Source organism: Artemia sp. Qi Xiang Cuo, chromosome 2 (genome assembly GCF_049724085.1).
Source record: "Artemia sp. Qi Xiang Cuo chromosome 2, ASM4972408v1, whole genome shotgun sequence".
Taxonomy (NCBI): domain Eukaryota; kingdom Metazoa; phylum Arthropoda; class Branchiopoda; order Anostraca; family Artemiidae; genus Artemia; species Artemia sp. Qi Xiang Cuo.
Genome location: NC_142795.1, coordinates 22,690,217 through 22,711,022, shown reverse-complemented (window position 1 = coordinate 22,711,022; position 20,806 = coordinate 22,690,217). Strand labels below are relative to the sequence as shown.

At 34.6% G+C, this 20,806-nt stretch overlaps 1 protein-coding gene across 1 annotated transcript in view; it reads right to left on the bottom strand.

Annotated features, from left to right (window-relative positions):
* Window positions 1-6,537: 6,537 nt before the first annotated feature.
* LOC148955008 (procollagen C-endopeptidase enhancer 2-like) overlaps window positions 6,538-20,806 on the bottom strand; it is a 45,111-nt gene continuing 30,842 nt past the window's right edge. The window contains exon 4 of the mRNA XM_089108019.1: window positions 6,538-6,647. Within this exon, the coding sequence (XP_088964145.1) occupies window positions 6,642-6,647 (6 nt within the window). The 3' untranslated portion in view covers window positions 6,538-6,641. The remainder of the gene's footprint in view (window positions 6,648-20,806) is intronic.

Here is a 20,806-nt window from a genome sequence, read left to right as displayed (position 1 = left end):
CTTGAATGAAATTTCCGTACTGTATATCCAAGAGTCGAATTCAAGAAAAAAATTTCTACTTACTGGGAATTTTTTCATAATATCTTAAATTTAATTTCTACATCGTGTAGCTAAGTGAAAATTGTTTGTGATAAAGAGAAAAAAAAGCTAATTACTTGCGATTTTTTCATTATTTCTTGAATGAAGTATCTGTGCTGTATATCCAACAGGTGAAATAAAAAAAGAGTTTGTTACTTACTTGCAAATATGTTCATAATTTCTTGAATGAAATTTCCGTATTGTGTATCCAAGAGTTGACTTCAAGAAAGAAATTATTACTTACTGAGATTTTTTTCATAATTTCTTGAATTAAATTTATACATCGTGTATCTAAGTCGTGTAAACAATAAAGAGTTTGTTACTTAATTAGAATTTTTGTCATAATTTCTTGAACGAAATGTCTTTGTTTATCCAGCAGGTGAATTCAAGAAAGAATTTGCTACTTACTTACAATTTTTCTTCAGGAAAGATTCTGTTACTTGCTTACAATAGAACTGTTCTAAATAATAAAGACAGGTTAAGATTAAAGATTTTTATTTATTAAACTTATTAAGATATTTTTTTTTTAGAAAAAAAAAACACAACAAAAAATTTTTACATAAAAATTAGTAATTAGAGTTCACTCTTAAACATACACAAACGATGGTCCCATGATATAGAATAGTTTTTAACATGTGTTATGGATTTATCACGATCAGTTATGATCTTAGGTATTCACTGTGCGAAGAGCCTAACCTCGTCTTCAGGACGATGATAACCCCCTTCAAATTTAGGAAACTTAAACTATTCTAGATTGAAAAGTCGAATCCTAGGGTCGCACTTTTGAATTAAAACTTTATCTGTAGGTACATTGCCCTTTACGTAGAGTGCTTCAACCCCGAAAAAGCTGCAAATTTCACCGAGTTCCTCCTGAAACTTTCTCATCTCCTGACCAGTATTAAAAAGTGGTATAATCACTCTATTGTAAAATTCCAGTCTGATTAAATGACATAGTGTAGTATCCAGTAATCAGTTATATTGCTCAAATCTACGACAGTTAATAAACAAAATATAACAGAAGATTTCTTCGTGTTCCATAGACAATAATAAAAATGTATATTGAAATGTAAAACCACAAGATAATTTTTTCAAACTGCTAAATTCTGTTTCATACAGTCCTATCTTCTTTGTTGCTATTAATATAGTTTTTAAGCAGAAAAATACCTCATCAAACTTATATACCTTTGCTCAAGGCTGGATGGAGTTATGGCTAGGGGGGACGAGCCCTAAGTCCATCTGAATTAAGTGGGGTGGGGAGTAATAAAACCCTTTGAAGTCATTGCGGGAAGGAGTCATTGAACTCTTGGTAACTGTTAAATTTTGTGTCATACAGTTCCATCATCTTGGAAGTTATTAATGTAGTTGTTAAGTAGAAAAATACTTCATCAAACTTTTATATCTTCGCTCAAGGTTGAATGGAGTTATGGCTAGGGGGATGAGTCCTGAAACCATCTGAACTTATTGGAGGGAGGAATCATAAAACCCCCCCCAGGAACCTAACACCCATTAACATCTAAAAACTATGTCTGAAAACCCAAAAAGCTAATTAAATATTCTAATTAATGATTTCAGGCACGAAAGACTCAATAGTAACTGAAACTCTAAAAACGGAATATTGATACCAATAGATACAACAAAAAAGTTCCTTTAGTAGCTATGCAATTAGGCTAAAAATTTCATATCCCAAATCATAGGTTTCAGACAACACACACCAACGAAAGACTAAGAAATCTAGCTCATAGAAGTCAAAAATAGCAAACCACTCGTCCCAAATCATAAGTTTCAGACAAAACACACCTATGAAAGGCTAAGAAATCCAGCTCAGAAAAGTCAGCAACGAAAGACTAAGAAATCTAGCTCTGAAAAGTTCAACTAGCAAACTACACATCCCAAATCATAGATTTCTGACAACACACACCTATGAAAGACTAAGAAATCCAACTCCGAAAAGTCAAAAATAGCAACCCATACACCTCAAAACATGAGTTTCAGACAACGTTCACCTACGAAAGACGGTAGCCCGGGGAGGGTCTTTGAGGGGCTGAGGGGACCCTTGAGGGCTGGGTGGTCCTTTGGGAGCTTGGGGGACCTTTGAGGACCGGTGGCTTCCTTCAGGGTTGGGGTAGGGGGATCGAAGCCCTTTGGGGTTGTGGTAAGGGACCTCACAACACTGTTCCAATGGAACTTGTGTATTATAACGACCACAGAGTTTCACCCTCAAATCCTCTTCTAAAATCATCTTTTAAATCATCTTTTAAAATGACTCTAACTGTTTCACCGAGATAATTCCCTAAAATAATAATTTGTTCTGAAAAGATATAATAATGCCGTAAAAAGTTTTATAATGGGGGCTCAGGAACCTTTGGGGCGCCGGGGGGCCCTTTGGGAGCGGGGGGGACCTTTTAAGCCCGGTGGGTTCCTGCTGGGTGAGGGGTGGGTGAGCGGAGCCCTTTGGGGCTGTTATACGGGACCTCATAACACTATTCAAATGGAACTTGTGTATTATAACAACCATAGAGTTTCACCCTCAAATCCTCTTCTAAAATCATCTTTCAAATCATTTTTTAAAATGTCTCTAACTGTTTCACCGAAATAATTCCCTAAAATAATAATTTGTTCTGAAAAGATATAATAAAACCTTATAAAGTATTATAATGGGGACTCAGGAGCCATTGGGGCGCCGGGGGCCCTTTGGGAGCCCAGAGAACCTTTGAGGACCGGGGGTTTCCTTCGGGGTTGGGGTGGGGGGATCGGAGCCCTTTGGGGTTGTGGTAGGGGACCTCACAACACTGTTCAAATGGAACTTGTGTATTATAAGGACCACCGAGTTTCACCCTCAAATCCTCTTCTAAAATCATCTATTAAATCATCTTTAAAAATGTCTCTAACTGTTTCACCGAAATAATTCCCTAAAATAATAATTTGTTCTGAAAAGATATAATAAAGCCTTAAAAAGTATTATAATGGGGGTCTCAGAAGCCTTTGGGGTGCGGGGGGCCCTTGGAGAGACCAGAGAACGTTTGAGGCCGGGGGGTTTCGTTGGGGGTGGGGGGGGAGGGATTGGACCCCTTTGGGGTTGTGGTAAGGGATCTCACAACACTGTTCAAATGGAACTTGTGTATTATAACGACCATCGAGTTTCACCCTCAAATCCTCTTCTAAAATCATCTTATTAAATCATCTTTTAAAATGTCTAACTGTTTCACCGAAATAATTCCCTAAAATAATAATTTGTTCTGAAAATATATAATAAAGCCTTAAATAGTTTAATATGGGGGGACTCAGGCGCCTTGGGGACGCGTCGGGCCGTGGAGAAGCTCAGATACCGTTGGAGGCGGGGGGATTTCCTTCGGGGTTGGGGTGGGGGGATTACAGCCCTTTTCGGTTGTGGCAGGGGCCATCGCAACACTGTTCAACTAGAACTTGTGTATTATAATGACCAAAGAGTTTCACCCTCAAGTCCTCTTCTAAAATCATCTTTTAAGTCATCTTTTAAAATGTCTCTAACTGTTTCACCGAAATAATTTCCTAAAATAATAATTTGTTTTGAAAAGATATAATAAAGCCTTAAAAAGTATTATAATGGGGGACTCAGGAGCCATTGGGGCGCCGGGGGGGCCTTTGGGAGCCCAGAGAACCTTTGAGGACCGGGGGCTTCCTTCGGGGTTGGTTGGGGGGGATCGGAGCCCTTTTGGGTTGTGGTAAGAGGCCTCACAACACTGTTCAAATGGAACTTGTGTATTATAATGACCACAGAGTTTTGTATTATACAGACCACATCGGAGAGGTAAAGCTAGGTCAAGTCACAATGTCATTCTATATTATTTATATCCTCATTAAGGACATTCAGAGCGGAGTTACGCAAATGGAATACCATTTTTGCAAATTGAGTTAGTTTTATGCGAACGATAAAAGTTTTGGCAAATCGAGATAGCTCTACGCAAATGATATACCTTTGATACCGCTGAAAATACATACGATACTGAATGAGTTATCAGATAGCTATAAACAACAGCTTATTAACACGTTTGACCAGTTTTTATTGGAATTTGTATTTTTTTGCCAGAATAAATATCATGTATACATGTTTATGTTTTATTTTTATTTTTTAAACTGGTATTTTTTCAATGAATCCCATAACACTTTTCAGAAACCCGTGAATATAGGACTTAAAATCCATTCGTAGAATATCTGAATCCAATTACTAATAAAGTTAGTGTGACCGCCGCTCTCTCTATCTGTTTGACCTCCAAAAAAGAAAACCTGTCTGCCAAGGCATGTAGGGTTCATAGTAATAGGTGACTGGCCCTGGTAAGGCAATGCACCGGTTAAACTACACAAATATCCATGCCTCAGGCTTGTGAAAGTACATTTTTATTCAGTGGTGCCTATTATACCGTTCCTAGTAATAGGTGACTGGCCCCTGGTAACCCAATTACATGAAAATCCACACACATATCCACGTGTAATTCAATGTGGATTTTCAAGTAATTGGTCTCAGGCTTGTGAAAGCGCATGTATATTTTCAACTGATTGGGCCCTTACTACTGTCAGATCCCTTAAGTTTTGAAATAAAATATCATTAACAATTTTCATTTTTTTGCGGGGAGGGGGATGGGGTCGGGCCTTGGAGGGCCAGGGATCAGCTCCAATAAATTTTTGAATAAAATCTCGTTAATAAGTTTTGTTCTTTTTTTGTTCAGGCCATGGAGAGCCAGAGATCAGCTTCCATAATTTTTGGATAATGTTAGCTCCCATAATTTTTGGAATAAAATCTCGTTAGGGTTTTCTTTCGGGGTGGGGCATAGAGAGACAGGGTCCAGCTCCCTTAATTTTTCGAATGAACTATCAGTGATTTTTTTTTTTTGGGGGGGGGGGAGAGGATTGGGCCAGGGAGGCCCAGAGGCGAACTCCCATAAGCTGTGCAAATAAATATCGTCAATAAGTTGTTTTTCTTCTTTTTTTGGAGGGGAGGGGGAGGGGGGGGTTCGGACCTTGGAGGGAAGGGCAGGGGTCAGTTCCCTTAATTTTTGGAATAAAATATCGTTAATAAGTTGTTTTTTGTGTTAGGGGGGGGGGCTTGTCTGATCTTTTATTAATTTAAAAAAAAAACTTCCATAAAAACCTCATGTGCCCCCGGGGCATAACTTACAACACCTACCCCCGGGCTCTGAGGGGTTGTGTCGACCCCGGAGTGTTTGTTACTTTATCTTTGAACTGCTTTTAACAAAATAGGTGTCTTAAAAATTGTATCGGAAGCATTTTGGGAAAAAAGGGCAGGGGGGCTAGTTGCCCTCGGATCCCTTTTGACTCTTAAAAATAGCACTAAAATTGCAATTTCCAATCGACTGAGCCCCCTCCGAAGTTAATATGACCACCCCTTCCATATGAAGTGCCTCTGGGAGAAAAAGATAAAAATAAAACATTGAATCCTTATGAGCTATAGCGTTGCCTTTGAAGAATGTGTCAACGCGCGGCATTACTGTCTCTGTATCTGGAAAGATTAACGCACAACTTTTCGGTGATTTTAAATTGATCAGTTGTATCAGAATCTTTACTTGACAGTAATTTAGCCGTTCTGTGGGCAAAATTATTGTTTTGTACCACAAAATGGCATAAAACACTATATAGCTAAGGCACACTCTTTTTGGCTACTGAAAAAGGGCACTAGAACCATATATCTCCGTTCGAATAAGTTTTTTTCCTGATTTCCTAGGACTATTGGTTAGATGTGATTACCCATGGAAAAAAATACTGATAATAACAAGGTCGTCAAACGGGTAGACGAATTAATTCTGAAGCTTTAATAAAGAGTAAGTGTTTTTTTTCCAGTTTGATCTTCTGAAGTTTTCTGTCAACACTTTATCAGCACTTCACCAATAATCAAGCCAACTGAAAGAAAATTTTTAACTCAGCTACCGTATAAACACTATATGCTCGCATTAGAAGGATTTTATACCCGGTATATTTCTTTACCCCACAGTGGCTCAATTTGTTTCTCAAGCCCTCGAGGAGCTAGACGCGCTGCCCCTAAGAAATTCCCAGCCAAGGAAGTTCTATTGTTGTTGAAGATTTATCGTGAAATTTTGCCATCCCACCTTGTCATTGCCTGGGGGGGCCTGATAAAGATTGAAATATTTGTAATTTCACACAATTTTCTAACTTTACCTTCTATGAATTATTATGAAATTTTTGCACGTTTAAAATATTGAGCTCCGACTTAGCCGTAGAAAGATGCTGAAAATAGACTAAATTATAGGCAAAAATTCGAAATAGTTGAAATCTTATTGTTTGAAAAAAAAAACAATTGCATAGTCTCTGGTTTTTCTCAGTTACATTTCTAAATGTATTACCTTTTTTCTTTTATCCGGCTGATAATTATCTGATTACATTTTACTTATTAAAGGGTGAAGATAATCTTTCCTTAGCAACAATACCTCTTAACCTATAGATAAAAATTGTTGAGGCAACAATAAATAATATTTAATTATTTCATTTTATTGCACATTCTAAGCTTAACAAACAGAAATTAACAGGGCTCATTCAAAGTGTCTTCAGCTCTTTTAAACCTGAAAGAAGAATTCGATTGAACTAATATGACAGAAAACTTAAGGAAATAGAGAGCGTTTGCACGTGTCAGAAAAAGAGGGGTGGGGGGTGGGGGTGGGGTTTGGGGAGAAAATGAGGAAGAGATGGGAGATAGTGAAAATTATGTTTATTCTAAACTTTCAACCATTTTCCTGCTCACAAAATCATAGAAAATAATTATTTTTTTTTAACTTTATAATGCAGCAGTAAGATTTTAATTTTTAATGTCAGTAGGATGTAGTATAATATTTATAATACAATATAATATAATATAAAATTATAGTAAAGATAGGGATACCGTATAAATCTATGGTCGTTAAGGATGACTATATTCAAGCACAAGTAATTCTAGACAGAAAAATGGAAATAAAACGTGCTAATGGTATCTATGGTAGGCACCAAAGGAGTCATTTTCCCATAAATGTAATATTTTTAAAATATAGAAATAAAAAAAAGGTCATTCATGACTATGGAAGAAAAAGTCATATTATGCATGCATATTTGATTTGTTTCTGCTTCTAAGGGATGATCGTATCAGACCATTGATCCCAGAATATCGGGAAGATGCTCATTTGAACGGATATTGAAAGCTTTAGTGCTCTTTTTAAAGACATTTCTCTACAGAAGAGTGGCATTTTCTGCCATTGCTTCTGCGCACAACAACAATAATGGACCAAAAAGGGCCAGAATGCTATCGAATAAAAATTTCAAGACAGCTAATTAATTTATGTTTATCAGAAAACTAAAATTGATCCTCCTGGTCTTACAAGCAATAATGCCGTGTGGTGGCTTATTCATTCCAATAGATATATGTTGTGCATAAACAGTACAGAGTTAGTAGGGATACTTAATCTAAGTTTCAGTTAACTGAGTTGTTTCATTTGAAGTTTCGTAAAATTAAATATAGCTGTGTATAATTCCGCACCATCTATTATGGTAGTCTATTGACTAGAATTTAGGGACCCTTCTTCCAATGCAGAGGCTGGAAAATGTCCTGGACCTCACCAAAAGGCACACCTGAGATGGGGCCCTGGGCTGGGACACTAACTGCTGACAAGAATTGTCAGCATTGGGCATTGGGCTGATGACAAGAATTTGGAGACCCTTTCTTCCTACAGACGTTAGGTCTGGCTTGACCTCAAAAGGCACAGTGTGAATAAAAGCTGTCTTTTTTCCAAGTTTCACTTAAATCGAGTAGCCTATTCCTCTATATGTCCTCAGTACTGAAATTTAGAGAACCCCTTCTAATGTAACGGATCTTTCAAGGGACACAAATGCCACAAAAAGGACATATTTCTCACTTCGCAACAAGTTTGGTTAGGATTTAACATTCTTATCTTGTGGATGACGCAATGACAAAACTTTAGGGACATGTTCCCTGTTCCCCCTGGAGAGGGGAGATTGGGCTTTGTCAGCTTAAAGGCATAGCTATTGGAACTCCCTTCTTCTTTCCCCCAGCACAGTTTTATCAGCTACGGACCCTTAAAGCAAAACTAGAGACTTACTCTCACTCCCCGCCAATTTGTTTCTTTTTATACCTAACTTTTGAACATATCAGGATGCATATAAGAAAGTTTTATTCTCCATCTGAGAAGTGAAATTAGCTCTGGACCTCATCTCTCACTTTCCATCAAGTTCTTTGGAAATCCGATAACATTTTCTGATACATATCGGGAATAAGAACATTTTTGGCGTTCTTTTTCCGTTTCCCATAGACGTAGATTTCAGGTTGGGGGCTCAAAACAAGACGAATTAGAAACTAGCTCTTACTTTAACCGTAATTTAGTTGATATTTGATGTCCTCCGATAACAAAGGTTGCAATGATAATAAGTTAAAAACACCCTATCTCGATAAAGGTTACATTGGGTAAGTAGCAAGGCCCCTATTGATCGTGACGGGGCTCCTTATATGGGCATGGAATCCTCAGGGAGAATGATTGCATAATCGAAGTGGGTCAATGACCTCTTTTTCTAAGGTCGATTTATTTGCTGATGTTGTTGTTTTGGTCAAGTGCATGCTCGAGATAAATTTTAAGAGTTTCCAAAGATAGGAAATAGTATTTGTGGTTGTTGTTGTTTTGGCCAAGTGCATGCTTGAGACGAATGTTATGATCCAGAAATAGGAACCAGTATTTGTTGTTGTTGTTGTTTTGGCCAAGTGCATGCTAGAGGCGAATGTTATGAGTTTCCAGGAATAGGAAACAGTTAGATCACGTGTTTCCTTCTCAGCCAATCAGCGACCCGTTACATAACAATTCGCACTTGAGATTTCGCATATAACGGGCATGCACTGTGATTAAATTATCAGAAAGTGAAGTAACCTGACAAGGGATAGAACACTAAATGTTATTGATGAGCTTGAAGATTTGACAACCACAATTAGCAATGTGAGTACATTTTAATTTTCATTTTCAAAATAAAATTATTTTCCTTGGTCACCCTCCAGTATATCTAAGTCCCCCCCCAATACAAAACACCTCCATGTTATCTTTATACTCGATAGAAAACATAAAATATGTTCTTTTTACCCTCAAAACCTAACCCCTCCCCAACTGTTTTTACAACGGTAATAATCGCAATAGAAATAATTTTATTTTTTCGTTAAATTTATACAATTTTAAGCATTCTATATCCTAGCTAAAAGCGACCACTGACTTCCGTCAATTCTTAAGACATTATGCCGTTCTGTTTGACATTAGGCTCTGCGCGAGGTTAAAATTAGCTGTCACCCTTTTCCTGTGTGTTTACGATTTAGCGGCCACGTCAAAGGTTTCTCAGATTCAAAAGGATGGCTAGTATATTTCGCGAAATTTTTACTTTAACAATCTTTTTATCTTATTTAAAGTCTATAGACTGGAACATTTAATTTTTTTCTAAATGGTAAAAATAGAAACATTGATTTCTATCCTAAGGCTATAGACTACTGATTGTGATGATTTTTTTTCTCAAGCTGTGTAATAAAAACGTTTAAGTAATGGGGGATTCGTTGTGCGAACCATTTCTCTTTGACATTTTAGCGATTTTAACTATAGCATTTGAATAAAAAGCAGTAAGATATATTCTTTATTGATCTGCCTTGCGCTTGAATAAATCGCAAGATTAACTCAATGAGAGGGTAGACCTAGGGTGGGTTAATTTTCCTAAATTTAGGGGAGGGGGTCAATTTTGTATCCAGGATTATTGTCGGGGAAGGGGTTAGCGCTTTTATAAGTGACAAAATAGAAATGAAAAGATAATTGTTTTTACCATAATTGTTTTCTACTTCGTTGTGCGAACCATTTCTCTTTGACATTTTAGCGATTTTAACTATATCATTTGAATAAAAGGAAGTAAAATATATTCTTTATTGCTCTGCCTTGTGCTTGAATAAATCGGAATATTAACTCAATGAGAGGGTTAACCTAGGGTGGCTTAAGTTAAATAATGTTAGAGTGAGGGGGTCAATTTTTAATCGAGGAGATTTGTTGTGGAAGGGGTTAACGCTTTTAATGGTGACAAAATAGAAATGAAAAGATAATTGTTTTGGGCTTCAGTGTCTAACCATTTCTCTTTGACATTTTAGTGATTTTAACTATAGCATTTGAATAAAAGGCAGTAAGATATATTCTTTATTGATCTGCCTTGCACTTGAATAAATCGGAAGATTAACTCAATGAGATGGTAAACCTAGGGTGGCTTAATTTTCCAAAATTTAGGGGAGGGGGTCAATTTTGTATCCATGATTTTTGTTGGGGAGGGGGTTAGCACTTTTAATAGTGACAAAATAGAAATGAAAAGATAATTGTTTTTACCATAATTTTTTTCCACTTCAGTGTCTAACCATTTCTCTTCGACATTTTAGTGATTTTAACTATAACATTTGAATAAAAGGCAGTAATAATTTTCCAAAATGTAGAGGGAGGGGGTCACTTTCGAATCGTGGATCGTTGTTGAGGAAGGGGTTAACGCTTTTAATCGTAACAAAATAGAAAATGAAAAGATACTAGTTTTTACTATTATTGTATTATTATTAGTTGTTCTAAACATTTATCTTTGATATTTTAGTGAGTTTATCTATATAATTTGAATAAAAGGTAGTTAAATATATTATTTATTGATCTTCCTTTTGCTTGAATATATCAGAAGATTAACTCAATGAGAGGGTAAACCTAGGGTGGCTTTAATTTTCCAAAATTTAGAGGGAGGGGGTCAATTATTAATCAAGGATAATAGCTGGGAAAGGGATTAACGCATTTAATGGTGACAAAATAGACAAGAAAAGATAATTGTTTTGGGCTGCAGCGTCTAACCATTTTTCTTCGACATTCTAGCGATTTTAACGATAATATTTGAATATAAGTCAGTAAGATATATTCTTTATTGATCTGCATTGAGCTTTAATAAATAACAAGACCAACTCACTGAGAGGATAGCCCGCGACGTTCTTAATTTTCCTAACGTTAGGGGAGGGGGACAATTTTAGATCAAGTATTGGTTTTCGGGAGGGGTTTAGCATTTTTAATAGTAACACAATAAAAATGAAAAGGTAATTGTTTTTTAACATAATTGTTTTCGACTTCAGTGTCTAACCATTTCTCTTTGATATTTTAGTGATTTTAACTATAACATTTGAATAAAAGGCAGTAAGATATATTCTTTATTGATCTGTCTTGCGCTTGAATAAAAAACTGAACGTTCGTATAATAATGCTTTGAGTTATTTCTGAGAAAAGTTGAATTTATTATAATCAAACTATGATTTTCAGAGTTTAGGTTGCTTTCGACAAAGATTTCTCTTTACATACGGCAAATTTCCACAAGGTGATTGATCCATGCCCTTTCTAAATGTGATAGAAGCTACTACACACTGCTTCAATCCCTTTTTACGTATTCAAACTGAATGTTCGTATAACAATGCTTTGAGTTATTCCTCAGAAAATTGACCCCTCCAAATATTTACTCAGAGGGGCGGGTGCTGAAATGTAAAACGTTACTTATTTGCCCATCATTTTCACAGTTTTCAAGTTGGGATCTTCGAACACACTCCCTCCTTCTCAGTTTATTCTAAGAAAGTGCGCTGTATTTGTTAGAGTTTCAGAATCATTACATATTTTTTTAATTTAAGCACTTTTTTTTCAGATATAATAATGTTTGGTGTGATTGACACCGAATATATTGGTCTGAAATATTCCTCAACTGGCATTATTTTCGAAGCAGCTTTCTTACTCCTAGACAATCAACAACGTGAAATTCATAGCTATAAATGGAACGTCAGATACAATATGTATAAGTACAAGAAAAACAGATGGAGTCTAACACTAAATTTTATAAATCGAAATGGCTTTTACGCTAAAACCATACGACCACATAATGAAAATGGCTATGAAATAAAACTATACAAGATGAAATTCAGGAAATATGCAATTTTTTCGGTGTCCAAGCTGTTTATGTTAAGGGAAACTTGCCAACTGATAAACTCTTACTAGAGAAATGTGATAAAAACATGGCATTATTCAATTTAGAAGACTTCAAATGTGAGAAATACCTGCATTCAGTCCATGACCCAGAAGATGAAGTTATATATTTCGCTCAATGGATACCGGAAAAGATACCTGACATGGAAAAATGCATCAGATATCCAAAGACCTAAACTTGCTCTTCCTCTTATCAAATGGATTAAGCTTCTTTTTTTTAAATATGTCATTATGTATTTTTTCAAATGTTTTTAAATATGTTTAAGCAATAAATATCTTAAGCCTCAACCGTTTTTATTCTTTAGAATAGTCCATCGCCATGAAAATTATACTTTCAGATTCAACATGTCAGGGAACACACTTTCAAGTTCTGCATGTTGGAGAACCATAAATAGTCACCCCTAAAAAGGTAAGTTAACCCTAAAAGGTTAAAGAATTTCTCTGAAATTACACTTTCAGATCCAACAGGTCAGGGAACAAACTTTCAGGTTCAGCATGTAGGAGAACCCTAATTGCTAATCCCTAAAAAAGGTAAGTTAACCCTAAACGGTTACAGAATTTCTCTGAAATCACAGTTTCAGGTTAGGTTAGGTAGGACCCCGACCCCCACTACCCCAACCCCGAAGTAACCCCCCCCCCCCAAAAGCCCCCCCGGCCCCCAAAGACCCTCCGGACCCCGCAATGCTTTTCAAAAGGCTTTATTATATCTTTTCAGAACAAGTTCTTTTCTTAATATTCTTCTTAAACCAATTTTACAAATTCTAAATTTTTCCTTAGTAGATAGAAAAAGCTATATCATAGTTGTGAATATTTTCTCGGGAGATAAGCAGTTCTATTTCAATTTTAAATTTTCCCAATGAAGTCAAGAAAAGTTCAAGTTCTCTTTGAAAAAGAATTTTCTCAATGAAAAAGAAATTATTTATTGATCAATTCTATTTTTCCAAACAATATAAAAATTTTCCACTTCGGTTCAGATTTTTCTCAAAGGGATGAAAAAATTTTAAATACCGTTCCAAATTTTTCATAGAAGATTGAAAAGTTCAAGTTCTCTTCTGAATTTTACCAAAGAACACAATTCAATTCTAATTTCTCCAGAGAAAATAAAAATCTTCCACTTCAGTTTTAAGTTCACCAAAGACATAAGAACTTTAAAGTTCTATTCTAAATTTATTCGTAGTAGATAGAAAAAGCTATACCATAGTTGTGAATATTTTCCCGGACGACAAAAAGTTCTAGTTCAATTTTCAATTTTCTCAACGAAGTCAAGGAAAGTTCAAGTTCTCTTATCTTTTTCACCCACAACTATTCTTTACAGCTTTTTGGATACTTCAACACCAAGAATTATTATTCAAATAACATTTCAGAGCAAGATACATTCTTATTAACCCTACTAATCCCATTTTACAATTTTAAATACAGATATGATTCACATACAACACTAATTAAAAGATAGTTTGTTGAATAAAACCCAAGAAATACTTTTCAAAGACCATTTCAGCGCAAGTAACTTTCTTAATGTCCCTCCTAAACCCATTTTACAACTTGAAAGTCTTCTCATTTTTACAAACAGCTACACTTTATATGAAGTGGGTGACCTCATCAAAAAGATACTCTTCTATTCTACAATTACAGATGAAGGCACTTTCCCAAGGACCCTCCCACCCCCATTTTCCAACAGGAATGAATTGACAATTTCACCCACAAATTTACATTGCAGATTTTTGTTTGCATCTAAACAAGTTACAAACTTCCAAATCACGATCCAGTGCACGTTCCTATCTCATTGACAAATCGAAAACCTTTTACCAAAATGTAGTACGTTCCTTAGTCATTCAAACCTATCAGTTCCTGCCTTTAGGATAGATTAACTCCAAGAACTACTATTTAAAGACCATTTTAGAGCAGGTTACTTTCTTAATCTCCCTCCAAAACCCATATTTCATCTTGAAGTACTTATCTTATTCACCACAACTATACTTTAAATCTTTTTGCTAACATAAACAACAAGAAATACATTTCAAATACAATTTAAGATAAAGTTAATTTCTTAATGTCCCTCCTAAACCCATTTTCCAACTTGAAGTACTTATCTTTTTCACCAACAACTATACTTTACAGCTTTTTGGATACCTCAACACCAAGAAATACTTTTCAAAAGACATTTCAGAACAAGTTACTTTCTTAATGTCCAATCTAAACCCATTTTTCCGATTTGAAGTACTCATTTATTTCACCCACAACTATACTTTACATCTTTTCGCATAATTCAACACAAAGAAATAAATTCTAAAGGCGATTGAAGAGAAATCTATTGTATTATCCTCCTTCGTAAACAAATTTTCCAACTAGAAGCAATAATCACTTTAACCCAAAAAAAACCAGTACATCTTTTTGAATAAATCAACACCAAGAAATACTTTACAAAGACCATTTCAGAGCAAGTTCCTTTCTTAATGTCCCTCCTAAACTCATTTTCTATCTTGAAATACTTATCTTTTTCACCAACAACTATACTTTAGATCTTTTTAGATACCTCAAAACCAAGAAATACTTTTCAAAAGACATTTCAGAGAAAGTTACTTTCTTAATGTCCATCCTAAGCCCATTTTTCCAACTTGAAGTACTTTTCTTTTTCACCCACAACTATTCTTTACAGCTTTTTGGATACCTCAACACCAAGAAATACTTTTCAAAGACCATTTCAGAGCAAGTTACTTTCTTAATGTCCCTCCTAAACCTATTTTACAAGTTGAAGTACTTATCTTTTTCACCCAAAACTATACTTTACAGCTTTTCCGATACCTCAACACCAAGAAATACTTTTCAAAGACCATTCCAGAGCAAGTTACTTTTTTAATGTCCCTCCTAAACCCATTTTCCAACTTGCAGTACGTATCTTTTTCACCCACAACTATACTTTACAGCTTTTTGGATACCTCAACACCAAGAAATACTTTTCAAAGACCATTTTAGAGCAAGTTACTTTATTTATATCAATCATCCGCCCTGTTAAAACCTTTAGTTCAAATCTTTTTCCACCAAATATAGTCATTACAGCTTTTAGTTTAACTAAACAAACTTTTAGACTTTTCTTATAAAATTACAGATCAATTTACTTTCATTATGTCAAACATAAACACATTCTGCAACGTGAGTTAGATCTCGCTTGCACTAACAAATATACTTTAAAGCTTTTCGGTTACCTCAACACCAAGAAATACTTTTCAAAGACCATTTCAGAGCAAGTTACTTTTTTAATGTCCCTACTAAACCCATTTTCCAACTTGGAGTACTTATCTTTTTAACCCACAAATATACTTTAAAGCTTTTTGTATAACTCAACACCAAGAAATAATTTTCAAAGACCATTTCAGAGCAAGTTAATTTATTGATGTTACTCCTAAACCCATTTTCCAACATTAATTACTTATATTTTTAACCACAACTATACTTTACAGCCTTTTGGATACCTCAACACCAAGAAATACTTTTAAAATACCATTTTAGAGAAATTTAATATCATAATGTACATTCTAATCACATTTTACAAAATCAAGAAATTATCTTTTTCACCAACACCAATACTTTACAGCTTTTTGGTTACCTCAACACCAAGAAATACTATTCAAACACCATTTCGGATCAAGTTACTTTCTTAATGTCCCTCCTAAACCCATTTTCCAATTTGAAGTACTTATCTTTTTCACCCACAACTATACTTTACAGCTTTTTGGACACCTCAACACCAAGAAATACTTAGGTTAGGCTAGATTAAATTAGGTTAGATTAGGTTAAGTTAGGTTATCCTACGTACGCTTCACTTAGGTTAGGTTAGGTGAAAGACAGGCAAAAAGTTAGGTGAATGGTTAGGTTAGGATAGACTATATTAAGTTAGGTTAGGTTAAGTTAGGTTAGGCTAGGTTAGCCTACGTCCGCGCGCGTACGTAGTGGTCTCTGAAATGGTCATTGAAAAGTATTTCTTGGTGTTGAGGTATCCAAAAAGCAGTAAAGTATAGTTGTGGATGAAAAAGATAAGTTCATCAAGATTGAATATAGGTTTGGGAGGGACATTAAGAAAGTAACTTGCTCTGAAATGGACTTTGAATAGTATTTCTTGGTGTTGAGGTATCCAAAAAGCTGTAAAGTATAGTTGTGGGTGAAAAAGATAAGTACTTTAAGTTGGAAAATGGGTTTAGAAGGGACATTAAGAAAGGAAATTGCTCTGAAATGGTCTTTGAAAAGTATTTCTTGGTGTTGAGGTAACCAAAAAGCTTTAAAGTATAGTTGTGGGTGAAAAAAATAAGTACTTCAACTTGTAAAATGGGTTGAATAAGGACATTAAAAAAGTAACTTACTCTGAAATGGTCTTTGAAAAGTATTTCTTGGCGTTGAGGTAACCAAAAAGCTGTAAAGTATAGTTGTGGGTGAAAAAGATAAGTACTCCAAGTTGGAAAATGGGTTTAGGAGGAGTATTAAGAAAGTAACTTGCTCTAAAATGGTCTTTGAAATGTATATATTGGTGTTGAGGTATCAAAAATGCTGTAAAGTATAGTTGTGGTTGAAAAAGATAATCACTTAAAGTTTTATAAATGGCTTAGAATCGACATTAAGAAAGGAACGTGCTCTTAAATGACTTTTGAATGTTATTTCTTGGATATGATTTCAACAAAAATCTGTACTCTATTGGTGTTGGGACCAAAGGTTAGTAATACCAGTGGGACCATGGGTTTATGTTGAACGTTAAGAAAGGAGAATTCACTGGCATGATCAATGAAAAGAATTTCTTGTATTGGAAATCTCCAAAAGATGTAAAGTATAGTTGTGGTTGACGAAGATAAGTACTTCAAATTGGAAAATGTGTTTTGTAGGGACATTAAGAGAGCAACTTGCGTTGAAATGGTATTTGAAAAGTATTTTTTGGTGTTGAGGTATTTTTAACGCTATGATGTATAGGTGAGGGTGAAAAATATATGTACTTCATCTTGAAAAATGGGTGTAGGAGGGTCATTAAAAAAGTAATTTGATCTGAAATTGTCATTGAAAAGTATTTCTTGGTGTTGAGTTAACTAAAAAACTGTTAAATATAGTTGTGGGTGAAAAAGAAAAGTATTTCAACTTGTAAAAGGGGTTTAGATGGGACATTAAGAAATTAACGCTCTGAAATTGTATTTGAAAAGTATTTCTTGGTGTTGAGGTATCCAAAAAGCTGTAAAGTACAGTTGTGGGAGAAAAAGATAAGTGCTTCAAGTTGTAAAATGGGTTTATGAGGGACATTAAGAAAGGAACTTGCTCTTACATTGTGATTGTAATTCTTGGAGTTGAGGTGATTGATAAAATTAGCTGTAATGTATAGTTGTGGGTGAAAAAGTTAAGTACGTCAAGTTGAAAAATGGGTTTAGGAGGGACGTTAAGAAAGTAACTTGCACTGCAATGGTCTTTGAAAAGTATTTCTTGGTGTTGAGGTAACCGAAAAGCTGAAAAGTATAGTTGTGGGTGAAAAAGATAAGTATTTCAAGTTGGAAAATGGGTTTAGGAGGGACACTAAGAAAGTAACTTGCTCTGAAATGGTCTTTGAAAAGTATTTCTTGGTGTTGAGGTAACCAAAAAGCTGTAAAGTATAGTTGTGGGTGAAAAACATATGTACTTCAAGTTGGAAAATGGGTTTAGAAAGGACATTAAGAAAGTAACTTGCGCTGAAATGGTCATTGAAAAGTATTTATTGGTGTTGAGGTAACCAAAAAGCTGTAAAGTATAATTGTGGGTGAAAAATATAAGTACTTCATGTTGCAAAATAGGTGTAGGAGGGACATTAAGAAAGTAACTTGCTCTGAAATGATCTTCGAAAAGTATTTCTTGGTGTTGAGGTAACCAAAAAGCTGTAAAGTATAGTTACGGGTGAAAAAGATAAGCACTTCAAGTTGAAAAACGGGTTTAGGAGGGACATTAAGAAAGTAACTTGCTCTAAAATGGTCTTTGAAAAGTATTTCTTGGTGTTGAGGTAACCAAAAAGCTGTAAAGTATTGTTGAGGGTGACAAAGATAAGTACTGCATGTTGGAAAAATTGGTTTAGTAGGGACTTTAAGAAAGTAACTTGCTCTGAAATGGTCTTTGAAAAGTATTTCTTGGTGTTGAGGTATCCAAAAAGCTGTAAAGTATAGTTGTGGGTGAAAAAGATAAGTACTTCAAGTTGGAAAATGGGTTTAGAAAGGACATTAAGAAAGTAACTTGCTCTGAAATGGTCTTTGAAAAGTATTTCTTGGTGTTGAGGTATCCAAAAAGCTGTAAAGTATAGTTGTGGGTGAAAAAGATAAGTACTTCAACTTGAAATATTGTTTTATAATGTACCTTAAGAAATTATCGTGCTCTGAATTGGTATTTGATTTGTATTTCTTGGTTTTGAGGTATCCAAAAAGCTGTAAAGCATAGTTGTGGGTGAAAAAGATAAGTACTTCAAGTTGAAAAATGGGTTTAGGAGGGTAAGAAAGTAACTTGCTCTGAAATTGTATTTGAAAGTATTTATTCGTGTTGTGTAAACAAAACTGATTAAATGTTGTTTTGTGGTTTAAAAGATAATTAATAAATGCTGTATAATATTTGGAGAAGTGACCTTAATAGATTAAATTGCTCTGAAAGTGTATTTGAAGTGTATTTATTTGATGTGAGGTAACCAAAAGGATTTAATGTAGAGTTGAGGGTGAAAAAGATAAGTTCTTCAAGTTGGAAAATGGGGTTAGAAGCGATATTAAGAAAGTAAGTTGCTCTGAAATGATCTTTGAAAAGTATTTCAAGTTGTTGAGGTAACAAAAAAGGTGTAAAGTATAATTGTGGGTGAAAAAGATAAGTACTTCATGTTGAAAAAAGTTTTTAGGAGTGAAAATTATAAATTAAATTGCTATTAAATGGTATTTGAAAAGTATTTCTTTGATTTGATGTAACCAAAAATCTGTATTGTATTTTTGTTTGTGAAAATGATATTCATTTCAGCTTGGACAATTGCTTGATAAGTTAGATTAACGAAAGAACTTGCTCTAAAATTGTGTTTGAAATGTACTTATATGTGGAGATTTATCCAAAAATATGTACTGCATAGGTCTAGTTGAAAATGATCACAACATCTATTGGTAACAGTTGTGTATGGGTCTCAGATAGTCAGTATCTTGCTCTGACATTTTCTTTGAAAAGATTGTAGTGGGGTTGAGTTACCCAAAAAGCTGTACTTTATAGTACAGTGTTAAAATCATAAGTACTTCAAGATTTAAAAAGTCTTTAGTAGTTACATTAAGAAAGTAACTTGCTCTGAAATGGTCTTTGAAAAGTATTTCTTGGTGTTGAGGTATCCAAAAAGCTGTAAAGTATAGTTGTGGGTGAAAAAGATAAGAGAACTTGAACTTTCCTTGACTTCGTTGAGAAAATTGAAAATTGAACTAGAACTTTTTGTCGTTCCGGAAAAAATTCACAACTAGGGTATAGCTTTTTCTATCTACTAAGAATAAATTTAGAATAGAACATTAAAGTTCTTTATGTCTTTGGTGAACTTAAAACTGAAGTGGAAGATTTTTATTTTTTCTGGAAAAATTAAAATTGAATTGTGTTCTTTGGTAAAATTCAGAAAAGAGCTTGAACTTTTCTATCTTCTATGAAAAATTTGGAACAGTATTTAAAATTTTTTCATCCCTTTGAGAAAAATTTGAACCGAAGTGAAAAATTTTTATATTATTTGGAAAAATGGAATTGATCAATAACTAATTTCTTTTTCATTGATAAAATTTAGAAGAGAATTTGAACTTTTCTTCACTTCATTGAGAAAATTTAAAATTGAAATAGAACTGCTTATCTCCCAAGAAAATATTCACAACTATGATATAGCTTTTTCTATCTACTAAGGAAAAATTTAGAATTTGTAAAATTGGTTTAAGAACGATATTAAGAAAAGAACTTGTTCTGAAAAGATACAATAAGGCCTTTTGAAAATTATTGCGGGGTCCGGAGGGTCTTTGGGGGCCGGGGGGCCTTTGGGGGGCGGGGGGTTACTTCGGAGTTTGGGTAGTGGGGGTCGGGGTCCTACCTAACCTGACCTGAAAGTGTGATTTCAGAGAAATTCTTTAACTGTTTAGGGTTAACTTACCTTTTTTAGGGATGAGCATTTAGGGTTCTCCTACTAGTTGAACCTGAAAATTTGTTCTCTGATATATTGGATCTGAAAGTGTAATTTCAGAGAGATTTTTGAACCTTTTACAGTTAACTTAATTTTTTAGGGGTGACTATTCAGGGTTCTCCAACATGCTGAGCTTGAAAGTGTGTTCCCTGACATGTTGAATCTGAAATTATAATTTTCATGGCGATGAACTATTCTAAAGAATAAAAACGGTTGAGGCTTAAGATATTTATTGCTTAAACATATTTAAAAACATTTGAAAAAATACATAATGACATATTTAAAAAAAAAGAAGCGTAATCCATTTCATATGAGGAAGAGCAAGTTTAGGTCTTTGGATACGTGATGCATTTTTCCATGTCAGGTATCTTTTCCGGCATCCATTGAGCAAAATATCTAACTTCATATTCTGGGTCATGGACTGAATGCAGGTATTTCTCACATTTGAAGTCTTCTAAATTGAATATTGCTATGTTTTTATCACATTTTTCTAGTAAGAGTTTATCAGTTGGCACGTTTCCCTTAACATAAAC